General features: G+C 36.1%; 1 protein-coding gene across 1 annotated transcript; it reads right to left on the bottom strand.

The window, feature by feature from the left end:
• Positions 1–7,501: 7,501 nt before the first annotated feature.
• LOC148958572 (uncharacterized) lies at positions 7,502–10,668 on the bottom strand. Its single transcript, XM_089112312.1, has 5 exons — positions 10,553–10,668; positions 10,241–10,393; positions 10,010–10,111; positions 8,362–8,742; positions 7,502–8,077 (listed from the first exon to the last, which is right to left on the bottom strand). Exons 1-5 carry the CDS (start codon positions 10,655–10,657, stop codon positions 7,787–7,789), a joined length of 1,032 nt encoding a protein of 343 aa, XP_088968438.1. The 5' UTR covers positions 10,658–10,668; the 3' UTR covers positions 7,502–7,786.
• Positions 10,669–12,704: the final 2,036 nt, after the last annotated feature.

The raw sequence follows: 12,704 nt of genomic DNA on the forward strand, positions 1-12,704 counted from the left end.
TAGCCCTACTTAGTTCTGTTTTAGCAATCGAACAACGTTGGTTTGTAGCCGATGTATTGATTGATATTGATTGAGCTTCAAAAATTTCTGATTTGTACCAGAAGATTGTCACTTTGAGAGTAGTTAATTTTCTATTCATAGAAAATAAAACCCTATAACAGCACATCAGATAGAAATGGTCTCCAAAATGAAATAAATTCTGATAAAAAAAAGTGCTTTGAAAAAAGTAAACATTTGAGTAAACTAAAGCTTTCGTCTGACAGTCTTCAGAGTTTAAAACGGAGCATCAGAACACAGATCAAACACTGGGTATATATATTTCCTAGCGTAGAGTTTTCGATCTATGTCCTGAAGAGTGTCAGACGAAAAGCTTTAGTTTACTCAAATGTTTGCTTTTTTCAAAGCCATTTTCAAGTTTAGTACCACCAAAAGATTGTTTGGATAAAAAAATCATGCAGGTGTTCAGTTAGAAATCAGAATTTGCACGTTAGGTTTATCTAGTGTATTATACAAGTATGTTATAAAAGCCTGCATGACATACTTGTTGGAATCACTTCAAAATAAGTAAAATTAATTCTGTATTTATTAGATATGTTTTATTTGTTTTACAATTATGACTAAACCTGAATATCAAAAAAGAGATTGATTTACTGAAAAAAGCATCGAAATTTCGTAGATATTTATGTAGCATTTACATTACCCTTGTTCAAGTTTTGAGCAATGTTTACACGAGACAACCATCAATGCAAACAAAAGTAGGAAAACAGGCATGGAATTAAGATATAATTCCCTTTAAGTGAAAATAATTAGAAATTTAAGAGCGACCGCTGAGAACCTGAAATTCAGGTTGAACGAACAGCATTTGTTTCAAAGGCTTTGTCGAGCAGCATAGCACTGAATATGACAGCGTTTCTTTAAATGCGTACTCTGTGCCTTTGCTTTTTGTTCTTGATCTTTTCGTCTTTTGTCATAACCAATGTAAATTTATCTAGGGGTTTTCTGATTTTCTACACCTACCTGAAACATCGTACTGATTGAGGCCTCAAAATTGCTAAGCCGTGACGTAAAACTGTGCTAAAGGACTTCGGCAACAAAGGTACAGTGGGATAAAAATTGATACTGATCGACCCGAAAATAGGGCACTTTTGACAAGTTTTTGCATTTCATTTAAATTGGAAAGCAAGTCAGATATCAGTAATTCGTCAAAGACAAAGAGGATCAAGATCTAGGTGACACATTTCAATTTACCGAACGAAGTTTCCTCAAGTTTCCCAAGGTGTACAAAAGCATAGACTAGGCCAAGCAGATGGCGGAAATAATGCTGACTTTTGAGAGGCCTTACATGGGTGAACCAACAGCAGATAAAAAAATTCTTTATAGCTTTATCCAAGAGTGCAGAGAGGAGAAAGAAAGGCAGAGAAGACTCATTGAATGCCTAGCTTAGGCCAGTTGAGATATTAAGCCTAGGCCCGTCCTGCCGTAGCTGAAATTTAACAGGGATCGGGAATCGGGGATCGGAGGCAGGGGATCGGAGGCAGGGGAACGGGGACAGGGGATCGGAGACAGGGGAACGGGGACAGGGAATCGGGAACAGAGGATTGGGACAGGGGATCGGGACAAGGGATCGGGGACAGGGGATCGGGACAAGGGATCGGGGACAGAGGATCGGGACAGGGGATCGGGACAAGGGATCGGGGACTGAGGATCGGGACAGGGGATTGGGGACAAGGAATCGGGGATAAGAAAGAACTGTATCAATATATATAAGTGGAAGTCGGAATATACTACTTCATAGACATTCCGTTATAGACAAAAATGTATTTGAAGGTATCTCTCTTAGAGTTGTAGTCTATATCAATACACATTTTGTTAATTAAGGACAATACAATAGGTTCTGGGACTTTTGTCCGTGACTCTTTTGATATATAAGAGTGTTGTAAGCCTGAGTTGTGGATCCTGTGTCTATACTAATATAAAGATACGCCTGTTTTTCTAGGTTAACTTTAATCAAGCGACTCGAAGGATTTTCGAGAGAATAAAAGAGGCATAGACAAAGATGATACTCAGAATAATTTGAATACATTTGAAATTCGCAGAGGCGTTTAATAAAGGGCGGCCTTTATGAAGGGCGGCCTAAATCAGAAGGCGGCGTTTGATGCAAAATGAATAAAAGGTAAAAAATTCTCAAACACTTTTTCCTTTTCCCCAAAACACGTAATTAAGATTGTGCGAAATTTTTTTTTATTTAAGTTCACAAAAGATGTGTTCACGTTACGTATCCCTGTCTCTGTCCGAGTCTCTATGACATATAGACCAGGCGGAGAATAGGGGAATGGTCCCCCGAGGGCGAAATTTATGGGACCAAGTGCTTTTGGTCAATTCGAGGGTGCTGATTTCGAAAATCGATGTTATACGGGGAATTTGGGGGGCCATCAGCCTCTTCTTCGTGTTTTAAGTCTCATTTTCGTGTCTTTCATGGAAACAAGCGAGAAAACAGTTTAAAGTGGAAATGGGTGAATTCTAAAAAGTAGATTTGGTATCTTTGCTGAGAATTAAAGTTAACCATTCAATTTTGGTTTTTCAGGGGGGCAAACAGCCTCGTTTTCACGATCCACTAGCGTTATTTTACAATTTCTGCTAAACATTTCTCTAGCCAGACTGATTTTTACAATTTCATAGGGGAAATGCAGCACTGTTTTATCACTAATTAATAAATAACAATAATGGAAATCATTGCGGATCATCTAAGCAAAGTTTGAAAGATAAGCTAGATCGTTTCAAAGGTCCTCAAAGTCGTCTTCAGAGTCACTACACTCGACATCCTCAGTTTCAAGCTTTTCGTTGACTTCAGCTTGATTAAGCAAAAGCTCAGATATATCTTCCGGGTAACATATTTCACTCCAACGAACTGATCCTTTTTCATCCCAACCATGATCTGCTGGAGAGCCCAACTGAAGCATCAAACCATTAGCTTGCCTGAACATCATGGCGACGAAGTTTGCACGGAGAATATGAATCCTCAGGTTTTCTTTGCATGGCGGTAGGCGGTAGGACTGAGATCTATGATCTTCCTTTCTCTTTCAAATTTCTGCACAAACAACTTGTGTCGCAGCAGATTCACTGAGGATAGTCCTTGGTTTCCATACAGTACACACACAAACTTCCCAAACCATTGAAGAGATTGTCGAGCACTTGCGCGGAGTTTCCCAACTCAGTAAAAAGGCTAATGAATTCAGCTTTTTTGACATTGCCCTCCAAAATGCTTGTTTTCCCTTTCTAAAAAAACTTCAAATATAATCGTTGCCAGAAAAAGCGTGTAGGCCAAGCAGCGCTTTCTTTTTCTCCATCTCAAGGCCAGATCATGTCATGTCGATTATCTTTCATTGTTTTCCAACACCATTATCTACTAGAATTTTCGTTCCGCCGAATTCGTGTGACAAGAACAATGCTAGAATATCGATGTCACCAGAGGGAGATCGAATCATGGCTGCATGATCGGGCGGAAAGTCCCAAGCTTTAACCAGTGCCCCCAACTTTGTGTCTGTTCCTTCGAGGTTACTGGCCCAGTGATCGAGAACTTCAACACTATCCTCTGTAACTTTCGTAGTTTGTTGGAGATCATTACTGTCCGGCTAAATAGTTGACTACGATCCTCAATTATTGCTAACTAAAGAAGATCAAACAACATTCCTTTGTTTTTGCCGTTGCAGAGGAAGCTGTTAAAGTCATATGGTACCTTCATGTCAGGGCTCGTCAAAACGTATCTCCCACTGACACCCCTCTTAACTCTTTCACCACCCTTAATGCTGTTGTCCTTTTATGTATCACAGACAATAACAATTTGTGTGTACCGGGCTGGAATTGAAGCAAGTATGTTGGTCGCCATTTGTCTTATAGTAGATGTAGGGCCAACCAAACTTTGAATGGCTGCGGCAAGGTCCAAGAAGTGCGTATTCAATATCTCCGTAGGTGGTAGTTCATCTGGACTAACGATGGATAAGTCGCTCATTGCAGCTTCATACAGTTTGCTCTTAACTGTCTTTCTGATGGCACCATCTGCTGTGCTGAGAGGCATCGATACTGGTGCAAGTGGAAATGACAGGGTGGTCTCGAGATCCACACCTGCTTCATGCTTGTTCGAGTATGCAACTAGAATGCCAAGAATGTATCTCTGAAATGTGAGCTCTTTTTCTTTTCCTTTAATCTTTAGCCTATTCTTAACTGATGAGTCCTTGAAGGTTGTCAGAGGCTCTCTCTTGATGGGACCAGAGAGGTCTTTATCTGCAGGACTTTTGGTTAACCTTTCTTTAAATTCATTCATTCGATCTCTTCCCCTTGCCTCCATAGTCAACAAGCAACTGCTGACTTTTTCTTCTACAGTGTTTGTTATATTTTGACAAGGTATAGACAACACTTGTAATAAAACTTCTTTTGGTAAATGTAATTTACTTTTACTTATTTCTGAAAGTGATGTACCCAGAAACCTGGAAGAAACTAAAGGTTCGGCTTGGCCTGGGTTCCAATCACTCGGTTCTCAATCGTCTCTCTTTTGTGAACATATTCATGACCTCTCAATCCGGCCTAACACCCTGTCAGAATCTTCTTTAAAGCAGAAAGACAGTAATTGGTAGATGTAGATGAATAACGTTGAAAAATGTTTGTTATTTCTTGCTATGTTAAGACTTCATTTTACACGTAATTTGACATCAAAGTATTAGCATTGTGAAAACGAGGCTGCTTGCCCCCCTGACAAGCCAAAATCAAATGTTTAACGTCAATGCCTAGACTTACTCCATGAGCCTCTGTTTCGCTACTGCCTCACTTGACGGACGCTACAACAGAGACTCATAATCCAAAGTATTCAAAAACTGGCGCTCAGGACAACTTTTTGTCCTACCAATCACAGAGCAGTATTTGGAAATGCAGCGTTCTGATTGGCTGACACCAAAAATTTTTTCATAACGAGGTAAATTTTTAAAACCATCCTTACCCCCGTGTTAGTTAGCGCGCCAAATTGTATTGTCGAGTAATGGCGGATAACTGCGACCGTATTATAATCGAAATTGAACGAAGACACGGTATTGTTTTCAAAGATTTTCAACGCGAAGTCTACCGAAAAGTGTACTTTGGAAAGGATGTTTTTGTGTTCGCTCCTACTGGAAGTGGAAAGACTTTGTGTTTTGCATTTTTGCACGAACTTTTTTCTTTGAAGACATCCCTATGTAATCCAACAACAGGACAGAAGTTCGAAAGTAAAACATTAGTTTTATCACCTTTAGCCAGTCTTATGCTAGAGCAGTCTGACCGTTTCGCCAAATTTGGCATTAATGCAGCTTTTGTGGGCGAATTGCAGGCCGACATTAGTGTTAAGCAGCGTGTAAGGTCCGGTGATATACAGGTTTTGTTTATTACACCAGAGGCAGCATTTGATTCAAATTGGCGGGAAGTTATTTCATCAAAAAGTTTTAGTGAAAAAATTTCCACAGTTGTTGTTGATGAAGCACATTGCATCTCTCACTGGTAAGTTAGTGATTCCTTACAGCACTTGAATGCCCATTCAATACGAAAGGGGTTGACGACAGTTAAAGCATGATAATTGGCCTAGACTATTCCCCACATCTGCTTATTATCTTTTTCTGCTCAATCGCAAAGTTTTATCTTTTGAATGTAATTTATATATAAGACAGTTTGTAATTGTTATTCATTTATTAAAATATTGATTATAATTCAATTGATTTGGATAACTTTTAAATGTATAAAGCACAGGGCCTGTGTCACCTGTTCCTATCCGAAGATGATAGGGTATAAATTTTTTATCACTAAAGAATATTTGGAGAGGCATTGCTACTGCCCCCATAACCTCCCTTGATGCAGTGGTCCAGTGGCCAAGTTTGATTTGTACAGCTATGAGTTCCAGCTATAAATATATGTTAACAAATATAAGTGCATAGTTAACTTTCCAATCTGGGCCCTAGTAAACTTTAAGTAAACTTTAAATGAAAAAGTGTTGATAAATACTTGAAAGACTATTTGAAGAATATATTTAGCAGACATTTTTAGATAGCTATTATTTACAATTATAAAATTATGTACCAATTTAGGTGGCACAAGTCCTTTAATAACGTTTCTTATGTAATATTATGTAATATAATCATGCAATGTAAATAAACCCATATTTAGAACTTGCGATTCATTTGAAAAAGTTGAATAAACATGTAAATGATCTATATGGTGTATTTGTAGTTGCATATTTTTTTGGGTATTACCTCTCATAATATAGGTTGTCAGTGACGGTCAAATTTTATGTCGTTGCGATGATCATTATGAACTACCTATGTTCAAATTTTATGTTGTCTGTTTTAACACAAGTATGTAACAAATAGGCTTATTTTGAAACAAATAAATTAAACATTAATGCTTTCAGTAGTTCTATTTACTTTAAATCTTGAATTATTCTTTGCAATCTGTTCTTTACTAGCCATTGTTATTCTGCCACTTAGCCAAGAGTTCACCTTGCACCAATTGATATTTCTTTGGTTTTTTATTTTTTCAAAACTTTTATGATACCTCCCTGGAACCTTTTTAAACAGGTTTTCTTCTTTTAATTCATTAACCATTAAAGACACATCTTCTTCATAAAAATTTTCTCTATGCCTCCCAATTGCTGTGAATCTCTCTAGCTGCCTGTCAATTGCATGTTCTACATTTCTGCATGGTTTCAATGATTTTCCTACCCTGTCTATTGTCTGCTTTGTCAAAGTCCCATATTTGTGTTTAAGGTCAGGCTTCACCTCACCATTCAAGAGTTCAAGTGCATAATCTATTGGCATATTATTGCTCTTCCCTCCATAAAAGTTCACAGTTCTGTTATACAAAAGTTGAGCAGCCTTTCGTTCACTTAGGCTGAATTCAACTTGTGAGACAAAATCAAAAGCCAGCCCAGCATAAACGGTATGGCCACTTGCAAGAAACTCAACCAGATCATGTTTCCATATATGGTAGAGTCCCTTCCCATCTCCTTCCTTGCTCACAAATTTTCTTAACAGGTCTAGCAGACCTTCTCTTAATAGCCGGGTGGAATAATTAAGCTTAAAATCTGGTTGATTGCTATCATTTGTATTTGTTTCAATGATATCCAATGTTTCTTGCTCTAAACTCTCAATATCTTTGGTTTCATCTCTAAAGACACACCTATCCCTATGTTTCATCAACATGAATTTTGTTGTAAAACTTTTCATGCAGCCGGAAAATTTGCATTTGTTTAAACTTTGTTTTGTTAGCTTCTTTGCTGATTCCTGTTTGATTGTGCATTGTGACTCGATGCTGTCTTCTGCTATTTCAAAATCTTGGAAAACATATTTTTGCAATATTTTCATGGCCAAATCATTAAGATGGTCTTTCTTTTCCTCGTCACTAGATGGATTTAAATTTGCAGGTTTCTCATCTTTATCTTTCAAGCCCAAAATCTCTATAGCAGCAAGCACGGTGTATCCATATGTTACAAAGTTGACAAAATCTCTACAAGAATGGACTGCTTCTTTAACAATTTTTCTCACATTTTTTCTATTAAATCTTTCTTTCAACTGACAAAGTGTCCCCTTTTCTGCAACAGAGCTTCCTTTGTACAAGTCATTGAAGATCATCTGTTAAGTAATATAATGAACTCAATGAATATATTTGTAAACAATAAACACAAAGGTTGTAAAACATAGTAGGACTAATTCTTGTAGCTGGCTTGAATTCACATAAAAGTACCTAGTTACTTCTGATATTTCTGTAACTCTATTCAGCATTGATGCAACATGACATATTTTGAGGATTGTACCTGCAAACAGAGCACAGCTTCATGCCAATCTTCAGATTTCATAATTAGACCCTCAAGACGCTCTTTTTCACTAGGTGCATCAGCTCTTGCTAGCTGGGCATCTTTTCCCCTTTTGGTTGTTAATCCATCACCACCACATAATATTTTTTCAATTACATCATTCTTCTCAGGACAGTAATCTTGGAAATGCTCCAATATTGAAATCATATCTTCGGTATACATTTCATTTTTTTGCAATATTCCAAGTGGCACCTAAATAATATAAAAGATGACAATCAGTTTAATTGTATTGTCAAAAAATCTAAAGTCATAAACATTTGAAATTATGATAGTATTTGTAATAATGTATTATTTTATGTATCTATATATATAAAAAAAATATTTATATCTTATCGGAGCGATTAGTTGAACTAAAATAAACATTATTCGATTTACACTAAATTCATCATTATTTTATACTGTATTGCAGAAATGTTCAAAGTCAATTTTTTTAGAAAATTTTAATGTTTGGCTTGTATGCAGTTGACAATACTCACAATGACAGATTTTTCTTTCATTTGTTTCTGAAACGAATGAGAAATATCTGGTTTTGCTAGATGGCTATAATTTTCCTTGTAGTAATTCATGTGTTTGCAAAGAATCGCTTTGATTATTGTTGCCATAGTCATCTGTAAACTCTCAAATTCATCCTTTCTTAGCATCCATAACCTTGGTTTAGCAGTTGATATCGTGAAATTCCTTGCTTGATCACTCAGATGCTGCACATTTACTCTATCCAATATTGCAATACCATGGACCATATCGTATCTTGCATTTTCATTGCTTGCTGTTTTATGTCTTGCATGACGTTGGAGATTCAAATTGTCGAATACAATTTGAAATCCTGGATGTAAGCCTTTATCATCATATACGTTTTCCTGAAAAAATAATATTTAAGACAAATCCTTTTTTGAATTATCAATTTTATCTCATTTTAGGGGAAATGATTTTAGACCTAATTACCGTCGTCTTGGCGACCTTCGATCCTTTTTGCGTAGCGACGTACGATATGTTGCCCTTACCGGAACAGCAACCGACGAAATTAAACTGAATATATGCGAGAGTCTGCACATTACAAACCCAGTCACTATTTATGTTCCAATGGAAAGGTCAAATATATACTATGAAGTTCGTAGGTTAAAAGCAGATGACCTTTCTCCGTTTCAGTTTTTCATTGATGCATTGAATCATCAGAAACAAAATGCACCAAAAACTATCGTGTACTGTCGCAATGTGAAACAAGTGGCTGTTCTGTTTAACCATTTTAACTATATGTTAGGATCGAATCAATATTTAAATGGTTGGGCCTCACTCGAAAATCGTTTTATTGCCATGTTTCATCGGTCAACTGCAGAAGTCAATAAGAATTTTGTTCTTCAAGAATTCAAGAAACGTGATTCTATTATACGCATAGTGTTTGCCACAACAAGCTTTGAAATGGGCTTAGACTTTGAGGATGTAGAGGTTGTTGTCAATTTTGGAGTTCCGCGAAGCTTAGAATCGTTTGCACAACAATGTGGCAGAGGTGGTCGGCGGTCTGCCCAGGCTTTTTCTTTAGTTCTGTACCATGGAGGATCAGGGCTAAATTCAACAACAAATGAAATGAGGGAATTTTCTTTAAGTACAAAGAAATGTAGAAGATCGATCATTAATCGCCATTTTAAGATTAAGTTAGACAAAGAAGATGTATCATATGAGTCTGTCAATCCAATACCAACCGGCTGTCGATGTTGTGATGTCTGTAAGTGTACGTGTGAATGCTTAGAATGCTTTCTAGCCCCTTGGGCTAAGGAAAAGATCACAGAATCGGGTGATATAGAAATGGAAGATGTCTCTGAAAGCTTGCATAAGTGGTCGCCAGAAAAACTTAGTTTGTTGGAGAAGAGTCTCCAAGAATATTACATCGAGGTTTTTCAATTAGACCGTGGCTTTACAGATGTAATAAGTGAATTTTGGTCGATTATTACAGATCAAATTCTTCTGTCTTGTTCGGTTGTAAACACCATTGATGATTTGTTAACAGAAACGCATATTACAGACTTGGCTTTAGCAGAAGATCTTTTTATGTTAATAGAGGAAATAAAAACCTCAAACTAAGACGATTTGCGACTTTAAAGAAGAAATAGACAAACTTAGATTACGTACCTTTCCTTGTTCATATCCTGTTTGGCAAGTGTTGTTGATGCTTAGAGTATTTGATGTTTCGTCGGCGTTGTTCACTACGTATAAATGGTCGTTGTAGGATTCCTGAAATTTATACAAATTTCTTATATTAGCAAAATTTCTCTTTGATATATCATCGATAGTTAGTGCAAGAATTAGAGAAACCTTCAAACAAAACTAATTTGAGAAAGTCTTATTGCAAAATTGACTTACCTGACGAACTTTATTAGCTGTATCTATTTGATCAGCAACCTCTTCCTTCCAGATTTTGACTTCTTTGTCAAAATTTTTGCTCATCTGGTTTATTATTTTGAGGGTAGCGGGGTAACTCATCGACAGTCCAAAGAATGCTAAACGGTTGAATACCTATAAATAATAGGTAATATCAGTCATCCGTATTGAATAAGTCCTAATTTTATAATCTATCTTGCAGTCAATCATTTGGCTCTTAAGAGTAAGGAACTTTGATAAGCTATTTCCAATTTTTAATGATAAAAGATACTTAACGCAGATGAATCTTCGCACCTTCACCTTTGCTTTTGCTCTATAAAGAAGTATGCATAACAGTTTCTGTATGGTATTCAAACGTGTATTTCTATTGTTTATCAGGATTCCGAAGGCTGTTGCCATGCGTATAATAGTTTTTTTCTTCTCCTCATTGACTTTGCGTTTTGCAGAAATTCCACACAATGTATGGTATACAAATGGAGCCCTTGATTTGATCTCTGATGCAAGCTCTGTTAGTTTTAATTCTTGCAATTTGTTAACATCTCTGCATCTGAATTTAGATTGTGATCTGGGTTCGGTGAATTTTTGCGTTTCTTCGCGAACTAGTCTTTGAATGTGTGTAAGAAGGGATAACTTCACCTTTGGCTCCTTTATTAAATGTTTCAATGCTGCATTGTACCTTTTTCTCTTGAGTGCAACTATTGCAGCTTTAATGTTGCCATTTCTACCTCGAAAGTTGTCGGAAAACTGTACCTAAGAAATAAATTTACTTCTGTGATAACCTTTCAACTTAATGTGTAGAATAATAGGCAAAATATGTTAAACGTTTTGGAAACATATTTATTTTGCTGCAGTTATGTAAGAGCAAAAACAGAGAACCTCGTTGTGACTATAATAGCTATTACAATCTTTAGCTCTATTATGAAATCAAATAGGGTCAGAATGCTGTTGCTTTTCCAACAATGATGTAGCATAGCCAAGACGACTCAATTTAACCTTATACAAGTTTAACCTTAATTAAACCTCAGAATAAATAATTTGATCTTGAATACGGCATCTATTTATTTCAAGGTAAGGCCTTATGCTGTGCCTTGCAATATTTTGAAACAATATTCTTTATTGAACTATTGTTTTTGATTGTTTTTATTTAACTATTGTTTTATTTTAATTTTCAGAAGCTACCAGTTTTCTTATTTATGCCTTTTTTTACATATAAAAACAGTGTATCTATCCATGCACAGATCTTAACCTTTCAAAATATCACCAATTTAAATAATTACTTGGCTTTATTGGAGAAGACAAGACAAGAAATTTCACAAATTGACTAGATACCAACAAATGCAATCCAGGGAAATTATTGATACAAAACAAACATATTTTAAAATTCAGTTTATCACAGCAACAATATATCTAGATTAAAATTGGTTCTTTTGAAAACTCTTTATCCTTCCTTGAAGGACTTTTTTTTTAAATAATTCAATGTGCAAACATCTGTTCTTGAGTACAATTGAATAGTGGTCCATAGCATCATTATAAATAAGACTTTATAAAGTTCAAAATGTCTTCTTATCTAAATCCACAAATGAATTTAACATAATTCAATAGTCAAATTTTGAGAACAGTTGTATCGATTGTCTGTGTCTGTCTTCATTCAGTTGAGTTGTAATCTGGAAGGTAGAGATGATAAATGATTAGTCACAATAACAAAAAGCATACCTTTGTGTCTTTTGATATCTTATTGGCTATAAGTCTAGGCGTCAACTCTTTCTGCGTTGACAACTCAGAATTCGCCTTATCTTGCTGATCTGGAAACAATTCTAAACGGGTTCTTTTTTTCAAAGGTGTGTATTCAATCGATGCCAAAAACGTATGAAATAGATTCTGCTGAGATCCATTGTTATCCCTGATTTCACTTTCAATGACTGACAATTTTATTCTTGTTTTCTTTAAGCTGTCAATCTTCCTGAAGCATGTCTTGCAAATATAAAGTTCTTCTACTTCATTTACTCTATCGATTTGGCTAAGAACATCGTGAAGCGGACATTCATATAACTCTGACAAAAGTTTTATATTTTCATCTGTTCTTTTTACTACGCGTTTATTGCCAGACTCAAGCGTGACACAACAATTCACGCAAAGTAGATAAGAGAAGTGCATTTTGAATTATTGTACATCATGTCTTGTTTGAAAGTCACAGGAAAAACAACAAAAATAATAACTTACCGTTGCAAAGTTGGAACGTTGCACTATAGCAACCATACGACATTGCCATCCCTAGAGAAGAACTGACAAAACAGCAATACAGGCAAACTGGCTAACAAAAACAAGTGGTATGAGAGAGTTGTGCAAATCAGGGGGGTGGATTTGAAAATTTTCGGGGAAAAAACGAGAACGAGGCAAAATTGAAGTTGCCAGTTTTTGAATACTTTGGATTATGAGTCTCTGTTGT

The sequence above is a fragment of the Rhopilema esculentum genome, chromosome 14, assembly GCF_057945365.1.
Source record: "Rhopilema esculentum isolate cy_ngs chromosome 14, ASM5794536v1, whole genome shotgun sequence".
Lineage (NCBI taxonomy): Eukaryota > Metazoa > Cnidaria > Scyphozoa > Rhizostomeae > Rhizostomatidae > Rhopilema > Rhopilema esculentum.

Bases quoted from the DNA above. Each gene is read 5' to 3' on its own strand.
- LOC148958572 (XM_089112312.1), bottom strand. From the start codon at position 10,657: ATGGCAACAGCCTTCGGAATCCTGATAAACAATAGAAATACACGTTTG. The intron at 10,112-10,240 runs GTAAGTCAATTT...TATAAATTTCAG, and splicing joins CAGCTAATAAAGTTCGTCAG to GAATCCTACAACGACCATTT. The intron at 8,078-8,361 runs GTGAGTATTGTC...TATATTATTTAG, and splicing joins TGAAAGAAAAATCTGTCATT to GTGCCACTTGGAATATTGCA.